The sequence below is a fragment of the Notothenia coriiceps genome, unplaced genomic scaffold (genome assembly GCF_000735185.1).
Source record: "Notothenia coriiceps isolate Sejong01 unplaced genomic scaffold, NC01 NC01_scaffold00035749, whole genome shotgun sequence".
Taxonomy (NCBI): Eukaryota; Metazoa; Chordata; class Actinopteri; order Perciformes; family Nototheniidae; genus Notothenia; species Notothenia coriiceps.
Window position 1 is genome coordinate 512 of NW_011368450.1, and position 16,443 is coordinate 16,954.

The 16,443-nt window shown below is 40.9% G+C and overlaps 2 protein-coding genes across 3 annotated transcripts; one reads left to right on the top strand and one right to left on the bottom strand.

Annotated features, from left to right (window-relative positions):
- Positions 1 to 418: 418 nt before the first annotated feature.
- Positions 419 to 9,227, bottom strand: zc3h6 (zinc finger CCCH-type containing 6). Of its 2 annotated transcripts, none has more exons than XM_010791726.1 (12): positions 8,947 to 9,227; positions 6,502 to 6,721; positions 6,297 to 6,407; positions 5,958 to 6,207; positions 5,714 to 5,856; positions 5,009 to 5,137; positions 4,759 to 4,873; positions 4,556 to 4,665; positions 4,242 to 4,474; positions 3,525 to 3,919; positions 3,250 to 3,432; positions 419 to 3,089 (listed from the first exon to the last, which is right to left on the bottom strand). In XM_010791726.1, exons 1-12 carry the CDS (start codon positions 8,994 to 8,996, stop codon positions 1,618 to 1,620), a joined length of 3,411 nt encoding a protein of 1,136 aa, XP_010790028.1. In that variant the 5' UTR covers positions 8,997 to 9,227; the 3' UTR covers positions 419 to 1,617. The 2 variants fall into 2 exon arrangements, with proteins under 2 accessions (XP_010790028.1, XP_010790027.1); XM_010791725.1 differs by having other exon boundaries at positions 8,741 to 9,227.
- A 904-nt stretch (positions 9,228 to 10,131) lies between these two features.
- Positions 10,132 to 14,323, top strand: LOC104963166 (fibulin-7-like; the record flags this gene model as incomplete). Its single annotated transcript, XM_010791727.1, has 3 exons — positions 10,132 to 10,426; positions 11,632 to 11,794; positions 14,147 to 14,323. Coding segments are annotated over exons 1-3 (418 nt in total), but the record flags the coding sequence as incomplete, so codon positions are not given.
- Positions 14,324 to 16,443: the final 2,120 nt, after the last annotated feature.

Genomic DNA, 16,443 nt, shown 5'->3' on the forward strand with positions numbered 1-16,443 from the left:
GTTTGCCACCTGATCTTTAAACTTTTTGTTTATTTTATATTCTTAAATTCTTGACCCAACCATTCCACAAGTTAACACCGGTGACAGCTATACATGTATTCTTTATATGTGGTGTCCCTATCTTTGTATTTAAAATTATCCCCTGCAATAATGTGATCCTAATTTCATCAACCTATGCATTTGGGAAGCAAAATACTTTTCTACATCATCTTTGCAGTTCAAAATCAATTTATGAATCATGGTATACCTGCGAAGCCTAAAAAGGATCCCATTGTTGTTTTCTATTTTAAATAATTATATGAAACCAACTCAACCCTTAGAGGGAGCTTTTCACTGACTCATGCCCACGGACACTTCAACAAGGTGAATGACATAAAATATTTTGCATTTTGAGAGAATTAAATTTGTGATTCTGAAATAAAATACCTTATGTCTTATCTGTTTATTTCAGTTATCATAATAAAATCACTAAAATGTGACAGGCATGTGTTGTTAAAATGTCTTACAGTATTATCACAACCATCACCACAAAACGGAAAATGAAGCATTATTCATTAAAACGCTCAAAAAAAGACTGTACATGTGATACAAAAAGGGATTTACAATGTGAAGTATGAAAATGATAATTAGAAAAAAGGACATAGTTTAGTTTCAGTCATACAAGGCTCACCTTAACAGACACAGAAATGTAAAATAATATAAACTGCAGAGCATTATGCCGCCTTCAGCCTCAACATTCACCCTTTGTACGACAGATAACCCCACGTGAGTTTATCGTGTCAACTCCAACAAAATTCAACTATGAAATATAGTTATAAAGGTCATATTTATCGATCTATCAATGAAATGGGTCCAATATTTTTTTTTAGAATTTCTTTTTTGTTCTGATAAAAACAAGTGAAAGACAGTTTGCTATTTACCATACAAGTTTGTGAGCAGTGCATGTTTTTGACTAATGACAAATGAAGTAAACAATATTATTTACTCAACAACTCTCAGTTAAGCAAATTAGACAAGCCTACATCAGTAACTTGACATCCTCAAAGCATTTAGGCCACTTTATATGAAAACAAAGTAAATAATAAAAAACTAGATCTGTTAACTTGTGGTGAATAAATCCCTTATCATAAAAGTAAGGTATAATTTTATAAAAGAGCCTTCAAATAAATAAGGAAATACAAACGCTCACAAGGGAATTCCTAGAATTATTGTTTGATGGATTAGTTAGTATAACCGTTTGCCTGTAGAGTGAGTTCATGATCTTATCTACAATGTGTAATGCCTGGAAAGATATGCGTCAATCCTTAGTGAAAAATGGACACACTTTTTAAAAACTGTTTAAAACTTACATGGAAAAAACACAATGATAAAAAACCGTAACATACACACTTTCAAAACACACATTTCTGCATTAATAAGATTATGTTGAACTGTGTCTGTGCACATTAGATAGCATCATCTCCACACTGATGTGTGGCGCACTAGATAGTATGTGTTTTATACAGGATCATTTATATACAGAAATAAATAGATTCATGTGTTTCCAAAACGATTAATAGATATTTTCATCAAAATACAAATCTTCTGCTGCTTTTACATATTTCCACCCCGGGGTGTTTACTGACAGAAAGGGGAAGCAGTGGGATCAAAAGTCTTGAACACATCTTTGAGTGTCCTGTCATCTGCCTCCTCCTCTGGGCCCTCCTGCTTTGGTTCCTCCTCCTTGACCTCCCCCTGCTCCTTCTTTTCCTCCGCTTCTTCTTGTGCTCCTGCTGAGCCTTGTCCTCCAGGTTTGGCCGGCCTAGGGTCAGTGTACGAGGGCCGGATGAGCCCGGCCAGGGCCTGGATGGGGAGGTTATGAACCGCAGGGGGTTTGACCGGTGAGGCAGGAGGCACTGCGGCAGGACTGGGAGGTGGAGGCTGATCTGAGGCTGCGTCTGTACTTTTTGTCTCTTCCAAAGAGCCACTTCTTTGAGTTGGGGAGAGTGGCGGAGAAACGTCTTTCTTGGCTGGGAGTTTCAGGATGGACGTCTTTTTGGGAGGCTCTGTCGGCTCCTTCTGGGCTGTCTCGCTTTGATTACGAGGATCGTACAGACTGATGCCCCCGAGGATAGTAGTGGGACTCTCTAGCCCCCCACCAGAGGAAGCCAGATGTGGGGCATAAGGTGGCAGCTTCTCAGGCTCTGGCTTTGCTTGGACAGTATGAGGAGTGGAGCTAACACTGGCCTTCTGTAGCCTGGGGTCCACAACTCCCCCCCCAGAGGAGGGCACCTTCTGACCCATCAGCTTCGAGTCCAGGCTAACTGTACGCTTGAGTCTGGGATCCAGAGTCTTCTGCTGACGTGGATCTATGGGTCTTTCTGGGGGGGGTCGGGACTCTAGAGATCCGGAGGGTAATCGACTCATACGCTCTTTTAAACGTGCTGCTACCAGTCTGGGGTCAATGGCTGGAGGGCTGGAGACGGGGGGAGTGTCAGACAAGCTTGTTCGGTTCATCTGAGCATCTGCAATGAGGGGTGGGAGGGGCAGGTTGATTGAGTGTTCCTGTTTGGGTACCAGAGAAGGGATGAGGTCCTCAGGGGCCCATACTACGGTCTGAGCGAAGGAAGGCCTCTGGAGCAGGATGTCCACTCGGATGTGGCTGAACTGCTTTAACTGGCAGCGAGGGTCCCGCAGCAGCACCTCGGGGCCGGCATCTAGAGGGATGAGGACAGCTTTGTCCCTGGGCTCCCGCTCTCCTTCATCATCCTCATCCCCTGCAGGGGGCTTCTTAGAACCGGGGTGGCCCTGCTGCCGAAAGGAACTCGGCTCCATCGGTCGAATCTTCCTGGGGTCTCTGGAAAACCGGGGGTCTGCAGCTCCGTCCGACTCCTTTTTCGTATCCGGGGGTCGCTGTCGGGGGTCTGTCTTCACACGGGGGTCACTGGGTGGGGCCCTCTCTTTAACAAGCCGAGGGTCACCCACTGGGGCAGCCTGGGGGGGCTTCGACTGAGACTGCTGCTTCTCATTCTGCTTTTTGAGACATTTGAGAATGGAGGAAACACAGCTCCCATCCTCTTCATCGCTTGAGTACCAGTTTGTAGTTTCATCTGTCAAGAAAAAAACAACATCTTGTATTTGTTTTGTTTTTACATTTCTATTTAAATGAGCGCATGTTTTGGACTCAGTTTTCACTCAATTTCAGAAAGGGTTCTAATTTAGTTTTATTTGACCCTAATTTACTCGGCAAACCTGCTTCTGGCCCCTTACCTCTGTTTGCATTGTCATCATCTGGGCCCTCCGCTCTCTGTGGCTCATTTCCCTGTGGAAGAGACTGTTGTTGTGTCAGGTGTAAAAGGATGGCCTTCTGTACTGCTGGTGGCAAAGAATTCAACTGTGACTCTGCACCCATGTTCTGCTGGAGGTTCTGCATGAAGGCCAGACCAGGGTCAACTGCATTAAACGAAAAAGAGAAACCCAAATTAGCATTGTTTAGTTATGATTAAACATAATGAATCTATTTGAGGGCCAATTGAAACACTGACCTCCCTGTGGAGCCTGGTTTCCGAGGAAGTTGCTGAAGAAATCTACTGGGTTCTGACCCATAGGTGGAAACGGGAAGAGATTCTGCAGCATCTGTAGATCTGGAGGGAACGGAGGAGGCCTCTGCATGTTCATTGGAGGTCTGTTTACATAAAAGGGTGGGGGTTGACCAGGGGGGATCGGAGGCGGCATTGGAAAGCCGTGGGGTGGGTGCAGTCCAGGGGGGCTCTGTGGCATGGGTGGTCCAGTGAGATGACCCATAGCGACAGGAGATTCAGGAGGAGGAATAGGAGGAGTGGAGGGCCCTGAAGGCACCATGCCTGCAGTCTGCGCGTCCTCTGAGCCGCCACTGAACTGATCGCTGCCTTCACCTTGATTCTGGGAAAAGTTGGATCCACTGAAAAACAATTAGCGCAATTAAGTACAGAATAAGCTCTTAAGAGTTTGATCAGTAGATGCAAATGACATGGCGATACAATATTGAGCTTGTTTTTTAAAATGACAATGAACTAGATTGGTATCCTGAGTAGTATTTGTTAATTGAGTAATAATTCCTGTATCTAAAAAAACGTACAGCTTAATTTGTCATTATTATTTTTCGTAATACAGCTTAGGCCACTGTACATGTTCCATTAATATGAAAAAAGGTAGATATTGGTTTAGGGTTGGATATAAAAATTAGCAAATTCATAAAATATAGAGGATTTACAGTAAGTTACCTTAGACCAATTTTCTGTGCCAAGTCTACAGTAGGTTGAACATTGATTTCAAAGAGGGAGGGGATCTTCTTCCCCGCCTGTCCCGAGGCTCCGTCTGAGGGACTGCTCTGACCAGGAGTGGGCAGCAGCCCCACCCCAGGGGGGGGCTTCGGAAGTGGAGCAATACCCTGCTTTCTCAGATCCTCCAGCTCCAGCTCGTCCTCGCGGGCGTTCTCCTCCTCAGTGTTGATTATCTGATAAAGCACAAATAAGACAATATTTGACAATAAGAATAAGTTGGCAAAAAATGGTTGGCATTTTTTTTTTTGACCTACCTTGTCAAGCAAGTCTTTGGTCACATCGTTCAAAGCATCGTGGGAGAATTTGCAGTTGTCCCCTTGATAACATTTGGCTCCAGTATGAAAGAACTTGCAGGGGTATTCATGTGCAATCACAGGTTAAGGAACAGGACTAATTGAAACGTGTAATGACATTTATTTGAATAATGCACCACATTACACACTTTTGTGAAGGATATTGTGCATGTAAATGCAATTATCTCCTTTACTGCAGTATCCTTGAAGGTAAAATTTACAAAGTTCCTTTTTCTTATCTGGTACAACGAGTTCATGTTCGAACTTGCACTGTTCACCCTGTATGAAGAAAGAAAAAGTATATTTTAGGTAGGAAAGTTATTTTATTTAATTGCACCGCGGTTAATTTGATGAAATAAAAAATATTTTAGCTTTAATTGTTAAAGCTAGTCAAAAACATTAGTGGTACTATACCTTGATGCAGCGACCCTCCAGGAAATACTTGCAGATGTTTCTCCCGTTGTGCTCGACTGTGTGCTGATTGATAAACTCTTTGCTCATAATTGGCCGTTTCTTCTGAAAACCGGAGGAATTTTTTCCTTCCTGTAACACACATACAAATATGTAGCCTTAGTTTTGTCTTTATGCCAGACTATGTGTAAAACTGAACAGCACAGTCAAAAGTTAAAACACTGCAAAGTTGTGATGCGAGGAGTAAGTAAGATTAAAATCCAAGCATTCTTCAAGCACTTTCAAGGTTCCCAACCCAAACATTTCTAGACTCTCTAAGCTTTATCAAATTTAATTTGTTAAAATAAATTGTATTTGGAGAAATTAAGTTTACATTAACTATAGTATTAGTGTTGATCATGATTATCTCAACAGACACACATTTAGCTTATTTAGCTCCGCTACACTGTGTGTCTGTTGAGTTGATTCAAACAAATATGACTACAGAATTGTTTGATTTCAATTGATAGAATATCTTTGGTTTTATTATGAAGATGAAACACCAGATAAAAGTGAAAATAAAGCGTTGTTCATATACAAATCACCATCCAAGCAACTAAAAATACAGCAATTTATTGTTACGTTACTATTAAGGGGTTTACAGAGCTGTATTTGTCTTAATAATATACAATACAGATAGGTCTAGCTGAATGTTAAAGGCAGACTCACTGGGACCATGTCTTCCATGCCCTGGTCTCCTCCTCGTCCTCGTCCACGTCCTCCCCAGGGTTTGCCCTTCAGCTTCTTGTTCTTGAAGAGCATCCCACGTCCTCTCCCCGGCCCACTGCCTCGGCCCCTTCCTCTCTGCCCAACTGAAAACGATGAAAGAAGAAGTCATCAAACACAACAGCAACAAAAACAGTACATTTAGATACTACATAAATGATCTGATTTGAAAGTGTCTCGTTCATACACTGCTGTTGTTTCATCCCCCTCATGCTTCCTCTCTTCATCTGGTCTTTGGATTGTCGTCCCCTTCCCCGACCCTGCGGACCTGAATCCTTTGATTGCGGGTACTCCGACATGTCATCTTCGTAATCATCCTCCTCTTCGTCATAATCATACTTGTCATCACTGTAGTCGCTGTATTTGTCGAAATCACTGCTCTTTGGAGGCGGGGACTTCTGGGAGTTACCATGGCCTCCCTTTGAATCCCGTCCATGCTGGAAAGTCAGTAGTTAAAGAGAATAAAGTCACGCAATTATACCTTTATGAATATTTTGAATCAGCATGCCAGCGGTGGTGAACTCACCTGAGAGGACTGGCCATCTGATCCCTGGGTTTTCCGGTTTTTGGGCCTTTCTGATCGGTCGTAGTCTGAGTCATAACTATCGGAGCTGGAGCTGCTGGAAGGGGAGTGGTGCTGAGGAGAAGGGCGAGGGAACAAAGGAAAAACACATTAAGGGGATGTTTGAATTAATTCCTTTATTGCGATAAGATTTATTAAAGCGTCTTACTTTCTGTCTGTCACGCCTCCTCCTTTTGGACCTCCTCTTCTCTTTGGTCTTTTTGTATCTTTTCCTGGAGTGCCTGTGGGTCTTCTCTTCTTTCTCTTTAACTTTTTCTTTCTCTTTTTCCTTCTCTTTGTCTTCATTAACCTCAGCAACCTCTTTATTTTCCTCTTCAATCCCAATTCCTTCATCATCTATTTCTCCGTCTTCCAGTTCGCCATCCTCTCTGAAATGAGGAGAAAGGTATAAGTGTAAGGGTTTATAGACGGTGTTTTGTTATTATCAGACATTACTAAATAAATAAAAAACATCATGAGCAGAACCAGAATCACCTGCTGTAATCACTTAATAAGAATATGAAATAATACTAAGCAAGCCATAATGTATTTTCCCTTTATTTGGAACAACTAAATATTATGCTAGAGATTTTCCATTACGCCCTATCTTTCCTGTACTAAAACATCCCATCCATAATTCAAGGCTAAGTTTTGATTTCCTGTGAGCCAGTGTGTGTTGCTATTTCATGAAAGCCAAATTCATTTCAACCTCCGGCTAAAAGAAATACACGAAAGCCTTTTGATTTCTAGAAGCAAGGTTATTTAGTTGTTATACAATGACAGCCTGAAGTCAAAGATACACTTGTTATGTTTTGTGTGTGGGCAAACAAATAAAGATGAATGAATAAGGTCCATTATTACTCTTGAGTAAAAGTATGCCAAACATTTTGATGGAATTTTAAAATAAGCTATCAGGCTGGAAGGACTGAGCACTCCTCTATGACCTCTATAAATGCATACCAATCAAGAATGTAAGTATATAATAGAGCCATAGTCTATTAATCTTATGATCAGTGTGATTATTTTGGAAGAACTTTGGGTTTGCTTTCTTTTACTTTGCTCCATCACCCCTGTGTGTGACCCAGGTGCAAACTTCACACATGCTGCTTTTAATGTCCTTTAGACACGGATGGATCGGGTACTTTTAGTTGGTAATAACTCCAGCTTGACAGTTAAAAGCAATTTTGTATTACACCTGTTTCAAATATAAAGATATGCCTGGAACAGCTGCATATAAATCATTCCAGTGTTATTATTATTTTCATATCGTGTAATGTCAGCTGATATGAAAATACAAAGCAGCTAGAAGCATGAAACCAAAACACCCTGAAATGGGAAAAATGTCCACCAACTGATCCACGTCTGTTTTCACAGACACTAGCTACCTCTTTCTCTCACACCAGTGCAGATCATTATTCAAACTTTCCACCATATCCAAAGCCATCACATTGCTGTATCTAACTTCACTTTTATTCCATAGCAAAGACCTCAAGATGCAATATGAAACAATTGTTGTATATGGGGGGGGGGAAATGTCATAAAAAGACATAGGAATATGTTTTATAATATAAATACTATGAGTAGATATTCAATGACTTTCCTAAAATATCTTTAAATTCTATTTTTGCACAACATAAATCAATTCGTGTATTTTCACTGACTTAAAAAACAACTTTTAAGATCTTGATTTTTCCCACATAAATGTACAATATCTCAAGGAGAGGGGGACCCCATGTCTAACCATATAAGAGGAAACTGAAATGCACTGAGTGATGCATGTTATGTGTAAATCAGGGACTGGCAGCCCTGGACAGCTTGTATTCCAACCATGTATCACAACATCAGCTGTTCATGTTGCTTAGCTTCATAAGACAGTAAAATCCTCTGGTGAAACCTTTAGCTTGACACCATCAAACCCTAGGCTCTCTTTGTTCACATGGTCAGACAGCCCTCTGAGGACTAGAGACCAATCACAAGGACACAGGCATCAACCCTTTGTGAACCCTGCCTCAGCAGTACTGCCAGGTGCCCGCTAGAGGGAGCACAGCACTATGATGGGCGTGGCATTAACATCATAGTCATTTGCATAGTCTCCTGCAGATGGCAACAATGAAGCCATGAATTCATTCCAGCACCACAGCTACAAACACGATGAGGTCTGCTATCTTACATGGAAATGATGGTGAATGACTCTTAACAATGTGATGGGAAATCAATGTTATCTGGACAGCGTTATTCAACTGCACCAAGAGGCATGCAAAGATCTTTGAGGGGGGAAACCGTGGGCTCTAAACCCTGCAATTCATGGTTAAAAAAAAGAAAAGAAAACAGTAACACAAGCATGTCGACCCACAGCACTGAAACGCACAGATGAGCGTATTAAGAATTGCATAAGAATGTTACTCGACCTTTCATCCCCTGCAAGCTCAGAGTCTGTCATGTTTTTGTCAAGAACAGGGACTGGGGGACTGGAAACAAGGCTCACAGAAGCCATTGGAAAACGGATCTGCCTCCTTTCTCTCCGGCAGGCTACACGAGTGAATTAACTCAGTCACTCAAGGAGACGGTGTGTTGTGAGAGATGCTGGAAGATTTTCAGACTGGAAAAAACTCACGGTGTTTCATGTCTCGACAGAGACAATAAACAGACACTGTCCTCTTTCATATCAATGACGTTTTAACTCTGTGAGCACAGCTTGATACCCCGCTTTGCTAATGTCCCGTCGGTTGACAGCTGCCATGGTGAAATAGAGGAGACGGAGGGAGAAACAGACAGAAATGTAACCATGTTCGTTGATTTCAGCATCTTCATAGGCTTTCTCAACAGGGACATCATCTCAAAATGGCTTCTGAGGTCTGCAGCACATTCCTAGATCATGTATTCCTCCATGTATATATATAGTCCTATCTGGATCTATCTAACCTGGTTACAGCCGATCCTTGTCAGCCATTGGTCAGGCATCGCCCGGGTAAAAAGAACAGCGATTCTTATTGGTTCAAATCAACGCCAGTCAATTTCAACATCTGCAACATGAAGTGTTTACGACGTCCATTGTCAATGTTTTATTAACGTGTATTGCGCAGTTATAATGACCCGAGTAGGCCTATAGGGTGTTTTTAAAGACAAAAACAGCTGAAGCCATTTATCTTTATTCCTACCTACGGATTTATATCCTTGTTTATTGTTTATTGTTTACGGACTCACACGCGCGAATGAGGTCGACTTCACGCGCACGTGCAGTTCCTGTTATCGATCACCAGGTGTAGCTCTGACTCTACAGAGCAAACCCTAAAAAAAGACCTTGTACAATGGTAACATCAAACCAATAAACATTGTCTACGTCCGGTAGTTAGTTACATTTTCAGTCAATGGTCTCTCTCACAGTGAGTGTTAGTATATTGGCCTATAGCCTACAGTCTAAAAAACACGGATATAGTTAACTGTTTGTCCTGTTTTAGATAGAGAATAGGTCATTTTAGATGTGTCTAACCGTCTTTGTCACTCAGAGCGACTGCTAACGTCGTGTTATTTATCATAATATTGCAATAAATATCTTATCCGGAAGACATCCTGTCATGTGAGTTTGTATTAAAAAAATTAACTATTATTGATTTGTTACCCTTTGTGGCCAAGCAAACAAACAATTAAGGTCATAGGCTATCCCACTTGAGCTATAGCCTTCAGCCAACTCTACAGTGTCATTGACAGCAACAGAGAGATGTAAGGAGAAAATCGCACAATGTTTGGGAGTATCTCGGTGGGAGGGATTCCTTCTGCAGGCGTGCAGAGCTCAGAGGCTGAACTGTTCCAGAGCGCAGATAAAGAGAAGGGAGCGCATCTCTGTGTCAGACACCTGATGAGCATCCCCCAAACTCTGGAAAGCAGTCGGGGACAGAACCTTCCGAGAGATCACTGTTTGGGGGGTTTTATCGAAGCTCTATCAAGTTTGGAAAACACCAGCAAAGGAGTATTACTTTTATAAAAGTAGGCTACAGTAATAAACTGGACTTTCAGAGATGGCACTCTCTTTTCGACGCAGGTGTTTGCTTTTGCTGTGTTTGACAGCTATCCAGGGTGGCCATGCTTCCGTTCAGGTAAGAGTTACTTTAGTGACAACTCTTTGTCCAAGAAGATCTGTCGTCAGGTCAGACTTGCTCAATAAAGCATGTTATCAAATCTTAAAATATGAGGTAACAACATTTGGGAAATATTTATTTGAGGATCACCTTAATATCTTAATCCTATTAATCTATAACAAGTGACACCAACCACCATTTTCTGCGTGTGTTGTACTGTCCTACACTTTATCCAGCTGTTATTGTGATTATGCGAGATTTTAAGATTTGCAATGTTGGTCACATGTGTTCCATTGGAGAAATTACTGGATCTGCTTTTCCAAAAAACTTCCTTTGTAGTATCCAGATGTGAGTTCTCTCATGTCCTGTCAGCTGGGGGCATTTCCCTTTTTGCCTGAGGCAGGTAAAAAGACAAAGCCTTGTCTTTTCTGCACAGGTTCAACCGCTGTGCAAACTGAATTGTAATGTAATGAAGTTGTTATTGTCGATGGTCCTCCAATTACCGGTGCAGGAATTTAAGGTATGCTGCTCAGAGAAATTGTTCCAATGAGCATGTGATTAATAAACCCTCCTGAAAGGATTAGAGGCACTTTCTCTGAGGAACTGTGTAATGGCTTGACAAGCTTTCTCACTCAAGTAACTGCTAATGGCACCAATGCTATTTTGAGTCTGCCCATTCAACATTATCCAATGAACATGTGCCTTCCCACCATTCAAAATATACAGAGGAATAGCATTTTGGACTTAAGTCCCACTGACATCTGCCAGACAGCTTTGGTCCAGCTGTGTCTGCCACTACAGTTGTGATAGCAAGTGGAAAGGGCTGAGGGAGAGCAGAAGAGAGATGGTGAGTTTAGATTATCTCACATGTGAGTGCCATTAGGTTTAGTGGAAAAAAAGTGGAGTGCAAATGTAGTTTTTTGTAAAAGAATCCCTGGTAAAATAAATGTGTTATGCATTTTAATATCAATGTAAACTCTTTGTAACCCTAACCACCTTGTGTACACTGATACGGTGGATTTCAATTGCATCATACTCGACAGCTGCACATTAATGTTCATCCATATATCATGTTTTATATTCTATAATCATTAAACTGATGGGACCTTTGGGACCTTTATTCATGCACTTTATGTTGTTAGAAAGTCATTGCATTTTGAAATGTTTTGTTAATATAGTATTTTTAAAATAACTTGGTCATAGTGCTCATTCTTTGTCCGCAGACGTGCATGGATAAGCACCAGGTGGTCGGGGTGCTCCGTCAGATGGAGAAGTTTCTGAAAGGCCAGGAGATGAGATTCACCGAGGGCCTCAGGATCATGAAGTCAAAGCTGGCGACACTTCAGAACTCGGTCTCCAAGTTACCTCAAGCGGACCAGACAGCCGGTGAGAACAACACTACCCTAATCACCCTAGTTATCATAATCATCATCATTTTTTATCTTTGAAGGCTTTTTTCTAAGCAGATAGTTTGACTTCTCAAAGTAGGATGCATGCACAACCATTACACTGAAGCAGCTAAACATCAAGCCATAATTTCCCATTGAAAGTAAAAAACACTGTACATAAAACAGATGATTTCAATCTGTTAGATCCGCCATTTTACAATAAGGTAAAAAGGTAGAAATAGTTAAATATATCATTCTTGAACATTTTTCATATTGCTTAGTTAAATCAATACAAATAATGAGTGTTTTTGTATTCACAGAAATAAAAAAAGAATGCTTGATGACTAGCTGTATCTTTTTACATATAATTTACCATTCTGCTTGTTTGACATAACAAATAATAATTTGAGAAATGTGTGTTGGAAAAGGAGGATGCCCTTCAATCATGGTGTTCTCTATGGAGTGCTCAACCCAAAATCTAATAATAACATTTCAAACATTTTGAAAACATACCAGATTTCCAAGTTCATTTCACATAGTGATGATCGCCAAATAAATAAGTGAAATGTGAGTGTTTTGTCCTCCTTGACTTGGAAATATGGGATATGCTAACTTCTTACATTTTTTTTGGAATATGTTCAGGCAGGAATACTTTGATTTATTTGAGGTATTTGGTATGTAAACAATGCCATTCGGATATAACTTTATGGTTAGTTACTGTACGACATTTATTTGGTAAGACATAATTAAAACACATTCCTAATGCATATGCTGTAAAATCACAATATCTGGTGATAGGCATACAACAAGATTGTTTGGAAGTTAAGTACTTGGTCCTTTTACTGAATATGTTATGAATTTATCTTCTCAGACAGAGTTCACTGATCGAGCATTCATTTCATTTCATTTGCAATCAATGCTGTATAAAGTTTCACATGCATTATGACTGAGGTTTTGTTCAGTAATTCAGTGATTGATTACTCACTCAAAGGCAACAGAAGATTTATATGTATCACATTTAAAACATTATGGGAACATTAAATCGTTTGAAGTTAACATGGCTTCTTATGGGATTATATATTCATCCAACAGTGCAAGGTCATCTCAGTTACATATTTTTGGGCACTTGACAGGGGAAGTGGATTTGTGGAATTGTGTTGTTTGGCAGCAGACACTGAGGCCAATTTGTTAGTGATGGACCAGTTCAGTCCATAACTCTGGAGAGTACTTGGCCAGACAGGAGGAAGCTGATATTTTTACATTTACACTAATAAAGGCTCAACAAAATAAAAAGACACATGAGAAAATATGGCACTATCCATTTTATTTGCTCTGATCAGGAATAGAATCCCAAATCCTCATTTAAATTAAATACATTTTTCATTGAGATAAAGTTACAAATAGGAATCGGTAAAATAATATTGATTCTAATAAGGCTGAAACGTGCACATATTTTTTTGTTATTGAGTAATCTGCAGATTGTTTTTCCCTGATAAATCTTTTTGGAAATCGCAGAAAACAGTGAAAAATGTTAGTCCCTGTTCCTCAAATTCCAAGATGATGGCTTTCAATGTCTTGTGCTTTCAGTCCAAAACCCAAACATATTTTAATATCCTTCACTACAGAGGAAAGAGAATTACCCTTTTTCCTGCCATTATTTAGGAAAATGTACTTTAAAGATTAATCTCTGAAACTCTAAATTTGATTACGATGTGGTACAAATAACGTTTTGGCAGCCTTCCCCTTCTTAATTCAGTACTTGTCAACATTTGTTGTGAGCCTTTTTTCCACTGCATATTTTTTCCTTATATACAATATATATCAAAGACGTATCTCACACATTTATCTTATACAGCTGTGACAAAATGCTCAAACCTTAACACACAGATTTGTCAGGAAAATACACAAGGGGCTTACATCCCCCTGCAAACACAAGCTGGACATAATGGAGGTTTGGCCATGCAAGATTGGCCTATTACACAGTTTCTAAACTTTACTGACAGTTGTTTTCTCTTGAGGTTAAAGGAATAGGAAACATACATTGGGATAAAGCATAAATCCTACAATGTTACGTAATGTACTTATGTTCCATATTATACAAGCCTTACATTTTCCAGAGCATGCAAAATAGCATAACATTTGGCTGCTGGTGAAATTCTGACTCATAAAAATGGCCGTTGCTGTGCTGGTGGACTCTGAATGAGGCATTTTAATCGTCCTCTCCCATGAAGGCTGTGAAGTGCCCAGCGACACGTGTATATCCCCAGGCAGGGAATGCCAGAGGATGTTCGGGAAGCTTACTCCACATGTGACCGGCCTTCCTCTTGTGCTCTCTTTCTCTCTCCCACAGCTCCAACCACCTGCCCCTCTCTGGAAGCCCCTGCTCACGGAACAAAGTTCGGCTCAAAGTACTTTGTCGGACATGAGGTCCACTTCACTTGTTCCCAGGGATACCGTCTTGTTGGCTCTGCTACGCGGGCCTGCCGGGATAACGGCACCTGGACGGGGATCAGTGCTATTTGTAAAGGTGAGCAAGACCCAGGAATTCCTTGCATATTACCCTGCCTTATTCTCCTTTTCCCCTGGTTTCTTTAAGCAAAATAGCATGTTTTCCTTAGACAAATACACATGAGAAAAACAGAGAAGGAAACAAAGTGCCCCCAGTCCACACACAGCATGTACTGTATGGTAACAATGTCTTCCCAGTTCAAATTTACACTTTTTCAATACACTTTTTTCCCAGCTATGCTCAAATCCACAGTTTTACCGTGTGAGAGCAGTCTTAGATTTGATTCCTACAAGGAATGCAGTGTCACTTTGGTATATTTTCAGAAGCTTTCCACCCCAACAAGTTTCTTCACATACACACAAACACAACAAGTTTTTGGGCCACCACCAGCAATGTCTGTGCATTATTCACAGTGGGGCAGAAACCCCCACAATAGATTAGGACAACCTTCTCCGCAGTGTCTGAATGCCAGGCTGAAAGACACATCAGCCCAAAAGTCGAACTGAGCTCCACACACACACACACACACACACACACACACACACACACACACACACACACACACACACACACACACACACACACACACACACACACACACACACACACAGATAACAGGCAAAGAAAAGAGGCATTCTTTAGAGTGGCTGGAGCTCCTCGGTGTACTGAATGAAGCCCTCGTTAAAATGGCATTAAATGTCTCCGAACACAGAAAAACACCTGTACTGCATTCCACTGTGGGGTGCCTTTCCCTCCAGGTCTCTGCTCCTCATGAACAGCAGTGTTGGGGCTACTGTAAGATAAACCCTACCTCTCTTGCTCATGTTTCCCCCCGCTCTTTGACAGCGGTCCCACTGGACGGGGTTAGGTCCAGACGTTATGCCCATACCATGGTCTGATAGCACAGAAGTATGCCAAGCATGCTATTGATAGCCTGTGCTGGTGGCATTCTTCCAGAAATTCCAAGTGGCGCACTCAGTTGAACATGTGCATACGTTTATTGACCTTCATGGTTAAAACAACACGAGAAGGCTCAACTCTGCACAGTATTATCCCTGTTCGTGTTTTTCAGCCCCGCATGATGGGTCTAAATTTAGTCATGCTTAAAAAAGCAGTATTGACCGAGTGTGAAAACTTTAAAGTTAGGAAGAATTTAAAAATATCTAGCAGAGTGAAGTGGGTCTTTTCATGTTATGGACATGTGGTGGCCCCTGAGGGAACCAAATAAACATTAAAGGGATTGGTTGTCATCCAGTATACTGTGGCCTCAGAGGCCGCAGAGGCTGCTTCATCATTTGAACATCTGCACAACACCACTGAGTACAGAAACAAAGATCATAAGATGTGCTGTCCTTCCTACCTTTCCTACCTTCTGTTAATGTCAACACTTAGCATTTTGGACTACAGGTTTATCATCCTCTGCTAGGCAAGATTTTAGCTGACGCCCCCCCCCCAAAAAAATGCAGACACTCACTATGACTCGCACATGCACGGTTGTGGCATGAGAAAACAGAAAGATATGGACACAAGATGTGTGCAGCTCTATTTAGTATCCTATCCATTTGAACATGATTTAAGTGATGGGGGGACCTCACCTCCTCTAGGGGGGTCCAGGGGCATGCACCCCCGGGAAGACTTTTTTTTTAATATTGAAGTTAAAAGCATCAATCTGGTGCACTTTGAGAGCAACATTAGGAGATCTATGGATACATCTCTCAACACCCATATGAAACAGAAATGCAAGCAGATTTTATTTTTCTTTATGGATATTTTACAAATCACTCCCCTTTCAAACTGTATTCTTGTTTATTAATAACAACTTTTTTTTACTGTCATATAGTATTTTATACTTATTTTTTTATAGCTATAATGATCATATAAAGGTGTGCCTTTACTTCACTGAGCTGAGGTTATCAGAGCCGCTCAGTCTTTCAGGAGAGAGTTCTCTAAAGCTCTCCCCCCCGAGGACCCTTACACAGTAAATTCCAATGTTAATAACAGCACACAGAAGCTGTATATGTTTTTTGGGAGTTTGATTTATTTTAAATTAACACAAATAAAAAATTAAAACCTATAATTGCACACTAAAACCATTATTTCAATAAAAGAACAATTTCACATAAACTTCTGGTTTTTAC